Genomic DNA, 19,080 nt, shown 5'->3' on the forward strand with positions numbered 1-19,080 from the left:
ACTCATGGTTGAGCTACAGTTCTGTGCATGAAGGTTTGTTTTCCTGAACAGAAAAAAGCCCACAAAATGCAAAAAATCCAGTCACATTTCCCTCCATAACATGACACAAAAAGATTATACTGAAACAGGATTATAAAAGCACTTTAGGATTATTCTCCTTGTCTTTTGTTTTAAAGAGACATTGAAGACTTTTTAAACATCATTTGAGCATAAAAGCAGTATATACTAGAATAGACATAGCTGTATTTACCCAAGTTTTGCCGTGATAAACTGGAGTCCTTCCCTTACTGCTGGATTTAGCTGTACCATTCCACAACAGCAGAAAGGTAGGGATATAGTCCTAACAGTGTCATTACTGTTTCATTACATTTCACATTTCTGCCTGTGACTGGAGCCCAGTGCAGCTAAAGAAAGACTATGCTAACCAAGGCTGGGATCACACACCTTCAACGTAGTAAAAGCTGGGGTACATGTTTTGAAGTTGTGAATCCCACTGGGCTTTGCGCTCCAAGACACAGCAGCTGTTGAACTACTGACTTAGACAGAACTTTAAATGCTCCGAAGCATTATCAAAGAATATCTGAGAAGTTTCAATTCCACCACCTTGAACACACAGCAGAATCACTGACCTCATCAGGCTGAGTACTACGAAGGATAAAAAAAGCGTGAGTGGTTTCCCATGACACAGCAATCCAGTAATTATGTCAGAATTCATGTCTCCTCCTTGCAGACTACAGTGATGCAAGTTTTACTCCTGGTATGTTTCCACAACCAGCCCAACCTCCCAGAAAAAGGTGAAGGTATTTGCACACCTGAAAGAAGACAGGTAAGGTGACATTATACTGTGAGACACGTTTGACCCACTGGCTGCCCACTGAATCCCCCTGACCTCGGCCGGGACTGCAGCTACGCTGTTTACATCCAGCCCATGCCAGGGTGTGGGATAAAGCAACAGCTGCAAGCGCACTCTTGGCTCAGCCTCAGGCACCAGTGCAGCCGTTCAAAGGTAGCCTGAGGCTAAAGCAATTCACTCCCCAAGTGCATGGCAACCAGAGCCTACTGTGTTCACAGATTTCACCTGCAAGTCGCAAACCACACTGAGGTAGGTCCTCCTAAGAAAGACCCTACTACACCCACCTCAACCATCAAATTTTAGCCACGTGACACCCTTGCAGCTGCTCCTCCACACGCACGGAAGCAGCAGCATGCCCCGAGTATCTCCAGAACACAGGTTTGCAGTCGGAGTTTGAATTTGAGGCTTTTCATGCTGACAAACGATAGCTGGGTCATTGCATGTGACCTCCACACACAGCCCCACAGCCTCCCCCTTTCTGCACTCCCTGAAGGCAATGGGGCCTGTCCCTAGGACTGGAACACCGGGTGAGTATTGCAGCAGGAGCTGTCTGAATGCATAATTAATGCGCTTTAGAGATGGGGGAGCCAAGATATTCAGGACTGGTGCATGTTGGCCTGCATAAGGGTATAAAACGCTGGCAGAGACTGGGCCAGCTGGTCTCCTGGTGTTGCAAGCAGCTTCCAGGTGGAGCCCCCTCCCAGCATGGAAGCCTGCAGCCTAAAGATGGGAAATACTGACTTTTTGACAGTGAGTGGAAAACACTAAGAACTGGTCACAAGTGAAGCTAAAATCCAAAAGTAGCTATATAGGTGCTTTGTTGCTTTGGAATGGTGAACTCCTCAAGGCTAAAGACTGTTAACCTGTACTTTTCTAACCAAACCTGCTTATATTATAAACCTTTAGACATAAACTATTGACCATATCTGAGACTAAGTGGACCTAGCCACACCTAAACTTCTCTGAGCTCAGAAAGCAAGGGGGTCTCACTGAAGCTCCTAACTGGAGAGATCATGACCCTATGCACTATTATCTGTTTTAACAGATGATAGAGTTATTTATATACTGCATTTCAGCAGTATTTAGACACTGAATTAGCAATAAATCAAATAATCATGCACATAATCACTGTGTCCTACTTCTTGTTCCTGGCCAAGAGCCTTCTCTTGACTACTCTGACACAAGTCCATCTTGAGGAAACAAAAACATCTTGAGCTAACGAAAACATCTTGAGTTCCTGACTAGGTTTGGCACAAGTCCTTACAAGTCAGAAGTGCTTTACCTCAAGGTAAACCAGGAACATTAGTTACTTTTTAACTAGCATGTGCAAGTGCAATTTAACAATTAAAAAAGCAATGTATGATTACATTGAAAAAAGAAGAGCATGACTGCAGAACATAATATAAGCTACCACATATCTACCATAATTTATCTATTTTATGGGAGGATGGAAATTAAAGCAATGTAATTAACCCACATAAGCAAACACTTCCTTTATTTTTCTTTAACCTAATTTTGTGACTTCAGGTCTAAGGGAAACAATTCTTAAACCCATGAAGAATATGCTACCCACAGCGCAGCAAGACTGAGCAAGCATGCAATCACTGCAAAGGAGACGAGTGGCTGGGAGTCACTGAAAGCGAACTTGAAATGCGAAAAGGCAGAACCAGAGATCTGCTTGCCAGCATCCCACAGTCAAACAGCACAGTAGACTCCTTCAGAGTAACTTAGGAATTATATGAAAAATATGTTTGCATATAATTATTAAAAAAAAAAAAGTGGCCTTTAGAATTTGCAGATTGGTATACATAGCCAGCACAGTTCTTTCCTCCTATCAGAGGGAAAAAAACCCACCAAAACTGTATCAGAACAACATTCACTGATATGAAGAATTCCAGAAAATGCCACAAGTTTTATTTTAAAAAATAAATTAAACAGTATGAAAAACAAATAACCAAAACCCACTCTAACTGCAGTGTTTTCAAGGGCCACGTGACAATAATTGGTCTTCAGAACTAAGGCAGTTCAATAGGTGCAGTTGTTCCTCTCTTCAGAATAAACTTACATGTTCATATTTTTGAAGTAATTTGTAATGGTGGTAATTGGTGTAAAAGCTTCTAAGTCTATTTAGTGAGACTCAGTAAGACTTATAATCACACAGTGAAAAATATTACCTGCAGGGTAAGTTAAAACAAAACAGGAACACACCATTTATATTATATTCAGAGAGATGATTCCTTGTTAGCTGATTCAACACCTAGAAATTATCTGACATGCTTCTGGCTACAAAACCCAGTCACAAGGACTTCACAGTCAAATTCTGAGAAGCCTTCTGAAATTTAGTATTTATGCCCATGAGGACAGGAAGACAAGAAGAGAAAATGGACAGCTGTAGGCTGGTGTCCTAGGGCTGATTTTATGATGCTTCTATCCCCAGTTGTCTGTTCTGTTTATGCTGGATACTACGTTCTGCACCTTTCAGACTGGTTCTGAGAGCAAAGGGAGGAGAAGCAGCACACAGTTTGCAGAAACTGCACTTGCTCCCCACATCCTTCTCCTGGGCTGTGCTGTCTGCAGCACAGACAGTGGGAGAGAGCTCTTTGCTTTTTAGTTAGCATTTTCTTAGCTAGCTGAAGCAGAGAAGTTGCCCAGACTGTGGCTTTTCTTTCTCTTGGAGCTGTTCAGCCCTGCTCTGGACTGGAAACCCAGAAGAGCACTGGGAGCTCACGCCTGTGGCCCACCAGGACTGGGACATGGCATTTTTCCAGTGCCAGAGGAACTGATGAGAGATTGAGTGAGCTGAGCTACACCCCATGACAAGGACTTTCTGAATTTGCCATCTCTTCAGAACACCAAGAGGTTTTATTGTTTCATATTATTCATTTTTTAAAGCTTGTGAATACTTTGCTTGTTAAATACACAGCTCTTTTCCACTTTTCTCCAAGGAAATCTTTTCCCAAACCATTAAGGGGAGGGACCACTTGAATCTGCCTTCTAGAGGGACCCCTTTGGAAGTTTCCTCTCAAATTTGCCCTAAACCGGGACAGCTGGGTTGTTATATGGTTTTGTTAGGGCTTTCTCACACAAAGAAATTTCATGCAGAGGAAACCTGCAAATAAGAACTCCATTCTTTTTACTTTTTCGTTTATCCACAAGTCATGGCATAGAAATGAGTCACTTCACATAGACAGTACCTGTGTCTATTCATAATCTCACCTTGGAACAATGGAAGAAGTCCAAATCTGCAAGCTAGAATCAGACTTCTGGAAATGCAAATAACCTCATTCAAAGCTTCACTAAAAGGTAGGACTCATACTGGGTTTGGATTGTTGGTATGTCTTTCCATATGACCCATCACAGCTAAAAAGAGATGTTCCAAAAGGAGAAGTAATAGAACAGAATCTCTCTTCAGCAGAGAGAGATTCTCCATTTCTTCTTTTTGTTCTTAGTATCTTCCTTTGAAAACAGCTCTGATCTTGCATTTGGTGCATGGCAATATACCACAGTTAATGAATTCCACCTAACCTCCTTATGGTTACTTATTTGCAGGTTTCTAAGCCTGTTCAGCTGAACATTAAAGAAGCTACTTCACAGAACACACACAAGATGAATTTCAGGTTACACACAGAAAAAGCAAAAGGGTTGACTCAAAGCCATTTTTCAAGCTGAATGACTTGGGATTGACTGCAATGGACAGGACAAGGGATGATGTTTTTAAACTGAAAAAGGGCAGGTTTAAGTTAAAGGTTAGAATGAAATTCTTTTCTTGGAGGGTGGTGAGGCACTGGAATAGATCATCCAGAGAAGTTTCGGATAGTCCACCCCTAAAGTGTTCAGCCAGGCTGGACAGGGCCTTGAGCAACCTGATCCCACAAATGGCATCCCTGCACATGGCAGGGCAGGGTGGAACAAGATGATCTTTAAGATCCCTCCAGCCCTAACCTCGCTTATGAAAATAATGGTCTCCGCTGTTACAATCTCTGAATGCAAATAAGCATTTCTGAAAGAAATGTTGGAAACTGACACCATCTAATATAAAAGCAAAATACACCTCTTGAATGCATCATGTCACAGCACCTGAGATGTATCATAACAAAAACAGAGAAATTGTCCAAGCTGTCAGAGATCAGGTTGGAAAAGCTAAAGCCCTGAGAGAATTCAGTCTGGCCAGGGACATCGAGGGCAACAAGAAAAGCCTCTGTAAGTATCTTGGTGATAAAAGGAAGACATGGGCAAACATGGGCTCCCTCCAGAAGGAAACAGGACACCTGGTAACCCAGGACATGGGAAACACTGAGGTACTCAGTAACCTTTCTGCCTTGGTCTTCACTGGCAGGTGCTCCAGCCACACCAGTAATGTTACAGAAGGCAAAGACAGGGACTGGGAGAATGTTCTGCCCGCTGCAGAATATGAGGTTTGAAACCATCTAAGGAAGATGAAGGTTCATGAATCACAGAATCAATCAGTCCATCACAGAACTGATTAAGCAGGCTGGAAAATGCCTCTGAGATAATCAATCCAACTCTGTCCTGTACTTCATCAAAAGTAGCATGGCTGGCAGGTCAAGGGGGAGATTCTCTCCATCTACTCCGCTTTTGTGAGACCCCACCCAGAGTACTGCATCCAGCTCTGGGTTTTCCAGCCCCAGAAGGGTGGGGACCTGTTTGAGATGTTCAAGAGGAAGACTGTGAAGATGACTGGAGGGCTGGAACACCTCTCCCAGGAAGACAGACTGAGAGGGTTTGGGCTGTTCAGCCTGGAGAAGAAAAGGCTTTGGTGAGACCTTATAGCCCCTTGCAGTACCTAAAATGGGCTAACAAGAAAGCTGGAGATGGACCTTTTACAAAGGCTTGTAATGACAGGGCAAGGGGGAATGGCTTTAAGGTGAAAAAGGGCTGATTTAGATTACTGTGAGGAAGTGAGACACTGAAACAGGTTATGCAGAGAGGTTGTGGATACCCCATCCCTGGAAGTGTTCAAAGCCAGTCTGGACAGGGCTTTGAGCAACCTGGTTTAGTGGAAGGTGTCTCTGCCCATGTCAGAGGGGTTGAAACTGGATGACCTTTAAGGTCCCTTCCAACCTAAACTGTTTTGTGACAGTAACATAGACCTGATGGATTGCATCAGGCTTGTTACTGTCATTTAAAACTGGCCTCACACACTTGGATATAAAAGGACTACAATGCTGGTGTATTGAAGGGTTTTGTTATCAGAATATTTGGTTTGACGTCACAATGCAGAGCTTTGCTGGAGATACCTGAAGTCACTCTAGATGTGCAGGATCACACAGACAAAAGATCAGGTCCAAAAGCTCTGCTGTTTTACTAAAGCAGCACAGTATCCAGCCCAGCCTCTCATCCACCACCTTCCTGTTCTGAAGAGGGTTGGTTTGCTTTTCTTTGTACTTCTGTATTCTGTGGTACATGTATCTCTTAAGATTTAAAGCAAATACACCCCTAGCCATTCAGTGACCTGCCTGGGAAAAGAAAGGAAACAAAAGATTTCAAGTATTCCTAAGAAAAGCAGCAAACCCTGCCTGCTAGGGTAAGCATCAGAGCACTAACCCTTAACTCCACCACGGCTCATGTCACAGCCAGGGGCAAAGACAAACTGCAGCAGAAGGCATGACAAAGTTTGTTTAAGAAGTTATTGCCCTCAAGTGTCATTCGTGTCAGAGACTGCACTCCCTGCAGCAGAGTCAGCAAGGGAAGCTGTGCCTCCAGCTAAGCTCCCCTGGTTACCAGGCTGTATATAATCCTCAACCAGTGCCAAGTGTTTACTGCACCCGATGCACTCAGCCCCACCAATTCTCAAGCGGGGACACTGGCCTTCTGAGGGCAGAGGCTTTCAGGGCAGGCAGCTGGGGCACAGGCAACAATGGTCACCCCAGCAGGTGTCAGAGCCTGAAAATTGGGATCCAGCAAATATATTTCCTCCTTCCCCTTTCACAGCGTAACATGAAGAGAAAGAATCTCAGGGACAAGAAGTAAGAGTGGTTCAGCTGTGGTACAGAAGTAAGGAGGACCCATGTTTCAGGCTCTGTTTGGGCTCACTCCCAAGTCTTGGATGAAGACAAGTCTGCAGAGATAGGTATCAGACCATGCATTTTGGGGCTGCCTTATCACACAGGGTATTGATTAGCAAAGTTCACATAGAGCAAAACAGCAGAAACAGACTTCAAAATATTCCCCTATACTCAAAGTTGTCTGACAGTTTTCTGGATTGTCAGAGGAATACTCATTTATTTCAGGTCAGCATTTAGCTCTATTTCTCAGTACACCACTCTCTCTCTAGCTTGTCTTCCTTTCAGCTGATTTTCATCCCACTGACAGTATAATTTCCAAATACTATGGTCAAATGGTCAAAGAAATATTCCAAGCCTCAAAACAGATTGCTGCACATCCCTCATGAGGGAAAAGTATGATCAGCAACAGAGACAGGATTTCATAAACCAAAATGGGAACACCCAAAACCTGTATAACTGTACTTTGTACACTCCTTCACTTAACACTGTAGCCAAACCCATTGCCTGGCACTTCAGGCACTAAGATTTGATAAAGTTTTAGGCAGACAAGGAAAAGCTACATTTTTTTCTATCTAACCAATCCTTGCAGAGGTGCAGGTCAGACGTTTGACTCTGACATCATGTTTGCTTTCTTAGTACACTCAGAACAAAAAGATCCTTTGCAGCTATGAACATCACTATAGCCAAGTCACATTCACCTTTTCACAGTGTTTCTCAAGCTGTTTATGAATGCACTACAGTGCCTACAGTTTGATTTTCTTCATGGGATAATTCTGAAGAATTCTAAAAATTCTCAGCTTCCAGGCTCACAGTTCCTTGGGAAAACTGCTTTTATTTTCTGCAAAAAAAGTTTCACACTACTGCCCTGTGCCCAGTTTTAGTCTAACAGTATTAACCTTTCTTCCCAGAGAAACAGACAATGGTATGCAAGCATTCTGGTTTGCTCCTCTATAAGGCAGATATCATTGCCCATTTTTGAAAAACATAAATTACTTTGCTGACAGCTTGTTTCTAGCACACACTAAGCAAAGAAATCTTGTTTTTCTTCTACCAAGTTCCTATTTCACAACATGTAAGTTCGAAAGCACTCTCACAAGTGCTGTAGTTCTCCTTCAACAAAGCAAAACCTCAGGAAGCGGAGTGATTTCTTAAGATCAGGGTCATCCTGCATTATCTGCAGTATCTAACCAAAGGCATAAGTCAGGCTTCCATTCACATTAAGATTTCAAATGATGGGAAATCAGTATCACTACACTCCGGAGGAAAAATACAGATATACTCTGATTATGGGATTTAAGTGAGTTTGCAGCACTTTTCCCAGTGTTCTACTAAAAATCCATCAACCAGAAAACCTGCCTGCAGACAGTGAAAAGAGGTTTCTGTTGATGCTTTCCATTGCACGCTGTCCTTAAACTTTGCTGACTGTGTCACAAAAGGTGCTTATGGATTCATACCAAGCAAGGTAAATAAACTTGCTTTGGAGTGGGTTGTCTAATGGCTGAGTAACAGCTTTCAGGCACAGCCAGGGAAAAAAGCTAATGGACAACATTTTTAACAAGGAACCATCGATACTACTCACAATGAGATAGTCTTTTGGTCTTTGCTGCTCAGTCATTAAGCATTAGTAGATGGTTAAGGTTCCACTAGTAAACCAAGAGATGGAAACAGGCAAGCATCTCTTAGAGACCCCACCACCTGTTACAAAGCAAGAGGAATTGCTTTTCAAGGTTCTGCCCCTCAGCTACAGAAAGTAAATATACATTGCAAGAGATATCTTCAGTATGGGAAACACCTGCTTAATATCTTACCCAAGCAGCAATAAAACTTCTCTAGATTTTTTTTCTTTTTAAAGTAAACACACAGGAACTTCCTAACACAAAGTTCATCGTAAGCCATAGGAGTGTTCACATTAAAAGTTAATTCTTAATGGTGTTCTTAAGAACTGAACAGATGCCAGAAATCCCAGGCAAGAAAAAGTAAGACGTTGTCTCTAATGCTGATCTCAAATTGTTGCTACTGGACAGAAATCCACAAAAAGTCTATTTTTAACAGTCTCCTCTGGAACTATTCCAATAAAAACTAACTATTCAATTAGTTTTGAATTGAAAAAAGAATGGATATAAGAGTGTTGAAGGTGTATCTAGTAAAAAGGCACTTTACTATTATATTACAAAGTGGTATTAATCAGTGATAAAATTATCTTGGTCCAACAAGATGACTTGAATCAGAAGTCTGCAAAATTAGGGCACATTCCTAGAAAAGAGGCACTCATCTCAGAATGCAGTAATTTAAGAACCCCTTTTAAACAGCTGTTTCAGACTGAGTACAATGCACAGCAGGTGTGTGTCTAACACATTAATAGCACTATTAGTGGAAATGGAGGAGTAATTTTGCATTGATGAGTACATTATTATGCTTACCTTCAGACGGGCTATAAAATAATTTGCTAGGTTGTGTTTGTGTACTAAGACAAACAAAGAATATATTACATACTTGTCCACCTTGCTAGCAGAGACAACAAAAACCTCTGAGTGCAAAAAAAAAAAAAAACGGACAAAAAAGGATGTGAGGGGTTCCTCAATATTTGGGTGACTTACTGGGAGGATATGGACTCATAATCACATGAGAATTGAAAATAAGACTAAAGTTTTAGGAAATTTTCTTTAACACATCTCATGAGCAAAACAAAGTTCTTGCGAAAGATGAGCATCAACATGGACTTAAAGAGTACTTTCCATCTTTGGAGCCTGTGAACTTCCAGCATTTCCTTATGCTGGCTCATACAGATAGGAGAAAAAAAGTCTGTCTGCATGTCAGCAAAATCTCGATATGCCTTGATTAGTTTATAATACCTATTGGCTCAGAGGCTTTCAATGCGTGCTCAAAAAGCTCACAGGTCTCTGCCAGAGCGCCAGACCAGCCAGGTAGTTCTGCGTGAAGAGACAGCAGCTTTCTTCCGACCCATTAGACACCTGTCACCAGCTGGAACCTGAACAGGGTGGGCAATACCCACAAGTCCTCCTCGGGGTCCTTGTTCAGAGCAATACAGGATCACCTTGTTTACAATCAAGCCAATTTCACTGTCCAGTCTGGAGTGAGAGTGGTGAACATGAAGCCCCTGGCCAAGCCAGATCAGAGGTGGATGTGTCCTCCGACTGTGTCTCACTCTAAGCTCCTCATGAGGCGGCGAGCTGGGAGAGGGTTCTTAGCAAACCATCCCAGGAGGAGCTCTGCTACTCCTTAAAACTCGGCTGCTACCATAGGACCACAGTCCCGCTGGGGCAACGCACCGTGGCGACTCAATGAGCTGCTGCAAGAGCCTCAACTTTTTCTCTCACCTTCTCCTGCTCCCCGTGCCGGACGCATTACATGAGGATCCCTTCTTAGCCATCTCCCTGTTCCCACAGCCCTTGCCAATGAGCCCCGCTCCCCCTCTTCTCCGGCACCGCGGTCACGGAGCGTTCCCGGTCACGGAGCGCTCCCCGTCCCCGCACGACCCGGGAAGGCGGCGCGGGGCCGGCCCGAGCCTGAGCCCCCGCCCCGCGTCCCGCCTCAGCCCAGCCCGCTCACCCGCGTCGTAGAAGGCGTCCAGCACCGCCGTCTCGCCGAAGTCCAGCTCGCCGAAGTTGACGGTGCTGAGCTGGGCTCCCTCGGCCTCGCAGGCCCGCTGCAGGCACTGCCGCGCCCCGGCCTCGGGGCTCCGCGCCCCGGCGCCCGCCTTGGGCGGGTCGTTCAGCACGTACACGGCCCGCAGGCAGCGCGGCCGCGGGGCTGCCGAGCCCGCCTCCGCCGCCTCCGCCTCCGCCGGGCCCCCGGCCGCCAGCTCCGGCTCCGCGCTGGGGGGCGCCGGCTCCGCGGCCGCGCTGCCGCCCGCGGGGCTCTCCATAGCGGCGTCGAAGGATGAGGGGAGCGGGGCGCCGCCGGCAGGTGCTCAGGCGGGGCCGCGTCCCATCGCGAACAGCTGGGCAAAGCCGCGGCGACGCGGCTCCCTCCCTCCTCCTCCTCCTGCCGGCCCTTCTGCCCGCGCTCCTCTCCGTTCGCGGGACGAGGCGAGTTGAAGGCGCCCGGCGCGGAGCGGGGCTCGGCTCAGCCGGGCGCCGCCCTCCCCGAACGAGACGGGCCGGGGAGCGCCGCGCGGAGCCCGGCTCCACCCCGCCGTGCCTTCCCGGGACAGTGCGCCCGCTCCCGTCCGCGCCTCGGCGGCCGTGAGCCGGAGCGGCGCCCTCGGGCCGATCGCGCCCCGTTTATCGCTTGCCCTGCCCGCCCCTCGCCGGGGCAGCGCCCCCGAGCACCGCCCGCGCCTCCGCTGCCCCCGGAGCGACGGCGGCTGCTGCCCGTTCCTGTTCCCTCCGCTCCGTCGCAGCTTCTCCTCTACTGAGTTCCCTGTCCGGTTGTTTACACCACTTTGACCGCATTTAGACTGTGTCAGAAGTTTGGGTAATAGTTCATCCTTAAATTCCTTCTCTTTTCTAAATGATCTCCCACGATCATGACGAAATCGGCTTCTAGTAAATCTGTGGCAATTACTGGCTTCTTTATAAGAACAAAATTATGTTTTGTTATTTTTCTTATTAGCTACACTGGTTCGTGATGGCAGCCTGGGGTTTGGCACTGTTTCTGGTCCAGGTACTGGTGCATGTGCCAGGAAAACTTCATATCTCAGCCTTGTACCCTTGCTGTCAAAAGTCACCGTACGGAGACCACAACCAACTAGTGATCAAGGGAACAGTGGAAAAGCACAGTCCTCCTGCAAATTTGTGTTTGAAGTAGTAAATCTATCTGTAAAGATTTTTCATTTTATTTTCCACTCATGGTGACAGATGAGATTTTAAACAAAGAATGTCTTCACCTTTTGCTGCAGTGTGAAGACTATGTGGCTGTCAGAGACAATGATTTTACCCCATGTTGTAATCACAGAAACAGAGAAGTGCTGATGTTGGAAAAAGACCTCTGAGGTCATTGAGTCCAACTGTTAACCCAAGCACCGCCATGTCAGGCAATAAAACACATCCCCAAGTGCCACATCCACACGTGAATACCTCCAGGGATGGGAACTCAACCCCTACCCTGGGCAGCCTATTACAATCCCCATCCTTTCAGTACAGTAATACAAAAAAAGCAACAATCAAAGTCTTACAGCATAATATTTTCCTCTCTGTCTGTTTGTTTGGGATTAACATAAATTTACTTATAGAATATGAGAAATGCACAGGCTTAAGTTTAATTTTAACTTGCTTACAACTTGGCACGAACAGGCCCTGCACAAAACACTGTGGGTGAACTTAAAATGAGCTCCCCTTGTCAGCATGGCTGGCTCAGCAGGGGAGGACGCAGAAAGACAGGATACTTTCAGATTAGGGCTGAAACCTTGGTACCCAGTAACACAAGAGGGTCCCAAGGCTGCACCAAGCCAGAAGATAAGAGCAGTTAATGGCCTGTCCATGTGGACATGGATAAAGAATCCAACGAGGTGCTGGGAGATCCCAGATCATAAATTTCTATTGGATCAAGAGGCACACACAGGGCATGTGAAGATCTTGTGCACAGACTGTGAGGGTATGAAGGCATGGGGATTTCTTTTATTCCAAGTCCCTGTCCAGGGTCAAGCTCAAGCTAAAATAAACCAGGTCTGCCTCAAACCCAGGGTCTGATCTCTGTGACACCAGGGGTTGTTAATAAGAATTGCAGTAGCCAGTATTTCCCAGAAACACCCCAACATGAGGATAGCATAGTGCTGTGCAGTATTCATGTTTGCTTAGGGGCTCATAAGGATTTTAGAGAGAATGTGGATAAATAATTTAACAGGCAAACCTATTTCTCATTTTGGAAAGTTTGGGGCAAATAATCCTTTGGACTCGGTCCACAGGTTGGGGATGTGCATGTGCTTTTTTTGACAGAAGCACTAGAATATGAGATTTTGGAGGAATGACATGGCCACCAGAGATCCCCCCATTCCTGGCAGCTTTCCTCTTCAGGCAAGAGTAAGCTATTGTGGGACACGCCATGTCTATCAGCCTTGATCCAGCAATGCACCAATTACCTGACATAACAGGAGAAAAATCGAAGCCTGCATTTAGAAGATAGTCAGTGTGCACATTGAGCCTTCCATCAATAAAGAGCATGAGCACATAAGTTTATGACCCTCCCCAATACCAATCCTACTTTGTACTTTTTGAATTATAAAAAAGTGTGATTGAACAGCTGTTATTAAAAACTGGGAAGTACAATGCTGTCAAAGTCAAGGGATTATTTGCACAGGAAAGCTTTTCTCTCATTCAAGAATATTCTCAGGCTTTTAGCAGCTAACATGCAAAAAAACCAAATTGCAATGCAATGTGTTTAGAACAATATATGCATAGTGTGGTGCTTTCTGTAATATTGAAAATTGTTTTAGTGTCAATTTTCAACAAATAGGCTGGGATTGCTTAGTGGGATGCCACTGATGCATAGTAAACAACCCTCTAGTGCCTTCCAGAGATTATAAAAATTTAGGTTGTTGTAGGTCTAAGACATATCTTCAGGCTTCATTTTGCAGTTTTTTATCATTTGTTACTTTTTAAAATTGTTTGTTGAGAGGTCTGTCTCTTGGTCTTGAAACAGAGTGATAGTATCTTAGTAGATATTTTACATGGTGATAAATGAGAAAAGGATATTTTCCTCTTTTCTTAATTTTATTTGTCTTTCAAACAATATCCTTACTATTCCTTGGACATTTTTCCTAATAATCTATAATTTCTTTTCAGTAGTTTAACCTGGTGCAACTTGTTCAGAGTGTCCATGCTTTCTTTCAAGACAGAAAAGAGGACCATTTTTAAATGAAGAAGCTTCATTTTATAGACTGTGACTGTCTTGAGAAACTGTGGCTCAGTGCTGGCATGCCTGACATTTCCACTGAGCAACCACTCTCACCTGAGTGAGAATAAATAGGAGATTCAGATTTTGGGGTATTTGAACTGCTTCTGTGCAAACCAAAAATTGTTAAATGTAGAAGAAAAAGAGGTGAGTCATGCAATGCAACTCTTTCCTCTTTTTGGAAAAGTGGTCCAAGAATGAGGTTATAAAAAGAGCCACTCTGCCTCTAGAGTTGCCCATTTAAAAGTCCAGGCTAGAAGTGAATATTCAGCTTCTGTATTACTTTCCAAGACTTTCTGCCTTTACATAGAACCCAGCCTAACAAAACCAAGCACAATTTGTGAAGTCAACATTTGCTCTTCTACAGAACTGTAAAGATGATGGCACAACTTTCTCAGTCAGCACTTTGCACCTGTCAAATCCACTTAGTGCAGAATATTAATTACTACTTCTGCAAAGAAAATAGATGTAAATAGATGTCCTTGAAACCACCTTGCTTTTTTTTTTTTTTTTTTTTTAAACCTTTTTTTTTCCCAGGGCTAAAAACTTTCAGTTCAAACTGTAAAGGTATATACATTTCAAACTGTAGATTTATATAAAGTTTGACTCCACAGGCAAATGTGCCACCTTTCCCCCTAATGCATATACAGCTACAGCCTCCCTTTTCTTAAAAAATGAAAACATAGACTAGAACTATCATAAAGGTCAGTCTGAAATTTTACTGCTCGCTGATATTTTCACCTGTAAAGAGGCTCCTCCCATTTTGTGCAGTTTCAGGGAAAGCCAAGCTCTCTTGGCTCAGGTCAGTAGCAAACAAACCAGAAGACATCCGGGTCCATGGGGAACCTGCAGATTTGAGCTGTTCCACCGAGGTGCAAATCCACCTGGCCATGCCCTGGCAGCATTTGCTGAAGGATGCCCACCAGCACAGTGTCCGGGGCATCCATCACATGTGCTGCAGAGGTGCCTAGGAGTCCATCCACAGGCACTTGGCACTGACCACCTCAGTTATGGGCACATCCTTAGCCATGGCTACATCTCCCCTGCCCTTGTGTCTCAGGCAGAGAGCCACAGTTCAGACAAGCAGCAGCATCCTGGACAAACTTCCCCAAGGAGCTCTGTCAGGATGACAGCTGAACATGCATCCAAAAAACCTGAATTCTATACCCTGGATGTGAGATTTTTTTTTTTTTTTTCTGTATTGTGAATATTAGGCATTAGGGAAAATATTTGGATGTCCAGATTGTTTCCTGGGAAACCACTGCACCAGCTTTCCACAAGATAATGCAATTTGTTGTATTTAAACTATTCCAAGCAAACATTTTGTTAATGGCTCTTTTGGTGTTACTGCTACTAGTGTGCTACCCCATTTAGTTTCACTCACAGTGAGCAGGTCTCCAGGTAACCCTACAGATACTGCTGTCATGTGATGACAAGGAAAAGAGTTGATTTCTTTACTGACCAGGAAGAATTTTTTTTTCTGAAGTATGAATCCAGACAAAAGATGTTTTAATTTTCAAATTCATTATGTAAAAACTTTACTAGTGGTTAAATAAAATTCTGTGAATTCTCCCTGAGAATAATTCTCCCTAATAAAATGCTTGGATTTGTTCAAAAGTCAGATTAAAATTACTAATCCTGTATAAACAGAATCTAAGCAACAGGGATAATTCTTGAAGAAAAGCTTCATGAAGATGATTTAAAAATGCTATAATGCTTTAAAAGTATACTTGCATGTCTTTTGCGAGGAGGAAACTTGGCTGTCTCAGAGTCATGAGAAGTCAAACACCTTGGCCACCAGATCATCACTGGAACTGGGTTCAAAAATCTCAGGGATTCCTCTGCTTTTACTTCAGTGGGCAGGGAGAGACCACACAAGCTCATTTGGCCTGATGAAGAATGAAGGCAAAGAAAGTGACTGCTGGCTCTAAGAATATAATCCCTAGCACAGCTTTCTGTTCAGACCCACTGCTTTGCACAGAGAAGCACACTGCGCACAGCATCTGCTCCTCACCACCCCTTGCAAATGAAGGACAGAGTGACATCCCATGTGGCAGACAAGGTTAGTCGAAGGAGGACTGTTCTCTTTCTTTGCTCTCTACCTGTCTTGGAGAATAATAACTTTACAGATACACCTTGTGCCCTCACATGCACACAGAGCAAAATGTGATCAATTCAAAATTGGCTTTGACTCCAAATTCCTAATCTTCTTCAGTTTTTGGTACATCTGGCATCCTAGTCAAAAATTCTTGCCTTTGGATTTTGAGTAGTTTTATGTCAAGACTTTGGGAGCAGGGATGACTGCAAGGCAGCAGTGAAAAAAGCATGCAGGTATTCCACAAAACTGTAATTTCACTTAGAGACGAATATCTGCATTTAAGAAATAATAAATAAATAATAAATAAATAATAAAATAAACCAAACAAACAGACCACCAGTAAATAATGTAAGAAAGTGAAGGAATAAAATCCCACTCAACCTTTCCTGAATCTCTGTCAAAGCAGAACTCACACTTTCTGTATGTCTGATAGTTGGCATTTCTTTCTATCAGATACCTAAATCGTATCAATGACACAAGACTTGAGCACGTGCATCTATAAAATCTGGTTAAAAACTTTATTCTGATTTAGGTACCTATGGCTCTCTAGACTTTCTTGGTTCATCAACTGAGGAGCAAACGGCCAGCTCAGAGCCAGAAGTTGGCTCAAGTTCTCTAAAATACAGTTTTTAATCAATAATCCAACAGAAACCCCCTTATCTCCAGTCTTCAACATATTACAACTAAGTTCTAGTTTATATTTCAGATGGGAGAAAACCAAACCAGGCCTCCATTCACAAAGACCTCCCTTGGACCCTGAAACTTCTGAACTCTTACTAAGATGACTAATGTTAGAGAAAACCTCAAGAAAACCTGGGGGGAAAAGTAAATTTTCAACTTAAGAGGATGGAATCTTCATCTGACTGTGTATAAAATTCTGAATATTTGTATTCAAGTACTAGATATTAATAAATAACAATATAAGCCCTAGATTTCTCCACTTATACAGCATACAAGCAGCATACTGCTTGCAAGCAGCAGCTTCAAGAGGTCTGGTTTAAAATATTTGCATGGACAGAAGATTAAATATTCTTATCAGGACTGATAAATTTTCTTGTTTTCAGCTTGATCAAAGTATCTTGACTTGACTTGTCATGGCTCAGTGTTTTTCATACCATTTTAAGAAAATACTGTCATTAGCCTCTCAAGTTGTTCCTGAGTTGTTCTGAAGTTGTTTCTCAATGAAGAAACATTCATGGTAAAGACTACCTGACTATTAATTTTTATTCCAGCCAAGCAGTTCTGTCTACTGATTAATGAAAGCCCAGCAAAATTGTGTCTGTGGCAGGGAAGACAATCTGGTTACACTCCTATTATAAAAACAATGGAGAGGACTAGAATATGTGGTTCATTTTTATTGATACTGACATGAGGATTCATGGGGCTTAGAAGCCTGGCAAAAGCAAAGCTGCCAGTGCTGTTTGAAAACATTTTAAATATTTGTTCATCACAGTGCAGGATCACAGTGGTTTTGCTGTTACCAGTTGGGACTGTAAACAGCCAAGGAGGGAGGGAGGGACTGCTTTAAAGTGACAAAAAAACTTATCTGTTATGTCAATACCCACTTTTGTAATAGGTGCTAATGAAAGTTTCATATATTTAAGCAAATATGGAAATTTAGTAAAACTTCAGTGAGAATTCTTCAGTTGCACCTGCATTTCTCCTTGTTAAAGCAGTCAAGAAATTGGAACATTATTAAATATGAGATTGATATGTGAAGAGAGAAATGTATCAATGTCTAAAATGAGGGCTTTTTTGTCTTTTTAAACAGTTAAGTAATTCACCTTCATGAAGTAGCAGTGTAAAAAGTCATGGGAGAAGCAGGCAGTAATATGCAGGAGCACAGCTAAGGCACCGAGCAGGGCAGAGAGCAACATTAGCCTGTCTTGAAATTTCTGGCAGCTACTTTCTCAGCTTGCGTGATGCTCATGCTCTGAAGGTGTGAAGTCATCAGCATGGGGCCTGACTTTAATATTTAGGCTTGCCTAGGTGGAGTTCTCAATTCTTTTTATGGTGGAATCCAAATGTGTGTAACACTCAGCAATCTGGTCCTGCAGCTCTCCGGGTCACACAGCCAGACCTGTGTGTGATGCCAGACACTTTGCCTTCTCTGCTTTGTCAACTCGTACTGCATTTATTCTTTGCTAGAGCAATGTCACATGCTTGAGACTATTAAAGTTGCTGCCAAGTAACATGTCACTCCTGTACAGTTAGAAAATTTAATGGCCAGACACATTGTCACTCAAATGCAGTCCCTTTTCAGATATCTCTGTGCCAGAAGGATAGGAATCATTCCAGAAAAGTTTTAGAATACCATAAGCGAGACCTTCAGCCCATCACTGTATCAAATCACATTTCTGTCAAAACACCAAAGAGTTTCTTCCTGCACTTCACAGTAAAAAGCAAGTTAAATAATAACCTGCTTCCTGTTCTGATCCAACACACCTAGAAAGCACTGAGCATTCCTGATCTTTTTTGTAGGAACCAATACATTCTTTGGTAATAATCTTGTAATGGAAACACCTACCTCTTCTTTTTATTTGGGAAATTCCAAGTAACAGCCATTTGAGGAGAAGAGTTGACTTGGTAAGATTTCCAGTAGCAGTAGTAAAAGGTATCCTTTTTGTTACCTGATAGTCTTGTTTCCTCTAGAAGTTTAAATCCAATTGTAAAACTGTGAACTATTTCAGTATTGCTCTGGAGAGTTCTCAGCTATTCACACAGCAACAAAGAAGTAGAAAATCAGGTGAATACTTTGGCACACACAGGCACGTAGGACAAACATCAGATACTCTTTTTTACACCCCCAAATAGAAAGACCAACAGGTTGCAGATTTCCATGTGACACGCACACACTGCTGCAGCATGAAACCAACCTGAGGAGAGTCTCATTTGGCTTCTGTTTACAAAGGCACAGCAACATTTTGGTCCAGCCAGAGCCTGCAGAAGGCAACCAGCTTACCTGAGCACCTTCATTTAGGCAGAGGTTGTGGGCTGTGTCCTTAGGTGGGCAGTTCCTCTTTGTGTCACAGGGTACTGGGAAATACATTTTAGAGCAGGAAGGTGTCAAATTTGGGACAAGAGGAAATTTAGAGTCTGAGACTGCTGCTTTTATAATTATGCAGGGGAAGGCTGAGGAAGCATGGGACCTGAGTCAGAGCACACAGAAAGTGAGTGAAAATGCGGATAGGAGAATTCGTGCTTACCCCAGACTTGCACCCAGCTGGAGAGAGCACACTGGTGACATCTGG

General features: G+C 43.5%; 1 protein-coding gene across 1 annotated transcript in view; it reads right to left on the reverse strand.

Moving 5' to 3' along the window:
* MAP3K15 (mitogen-activated protein kinase kinase kinase 15) overlaps nucleotides 1-10,765 on the reverse strand; it is an 83,807-nt gene extending 73,042 nt beyond the window's left edge. Inside the window, exon 1 of the mRNA XM_040091157.1 lies at nucleotides 10,450-10,765. Within this exon, the coding sequence (XP_039947091.1) occupies nucleotides 10,450-10,765 (316 nt within the window). The remainder of the gene's footprint in view (nucleotides 1-10,449) is intronic.
* Between the last annotated feature and the right edge of the window lie 8,315 nt (nucleotides 10,766-19,080).

The sequence above is a fragment of the Hirundo rustica genome, chromosome 2 (genome assembly GCF_015227805.2).
Source record: "Hirundo rustica isolate bHirRus1 chromosome 2, bHirRus1.pri.v3, whole genome shotgun sequence".
Taxonomy (NCBI): domain Eukaryota; kingdom Metazoa; phylum Chordata; class Aves; order Passeriformes; family Hirundinidae; genus Hirundo; species Hirundo rustica.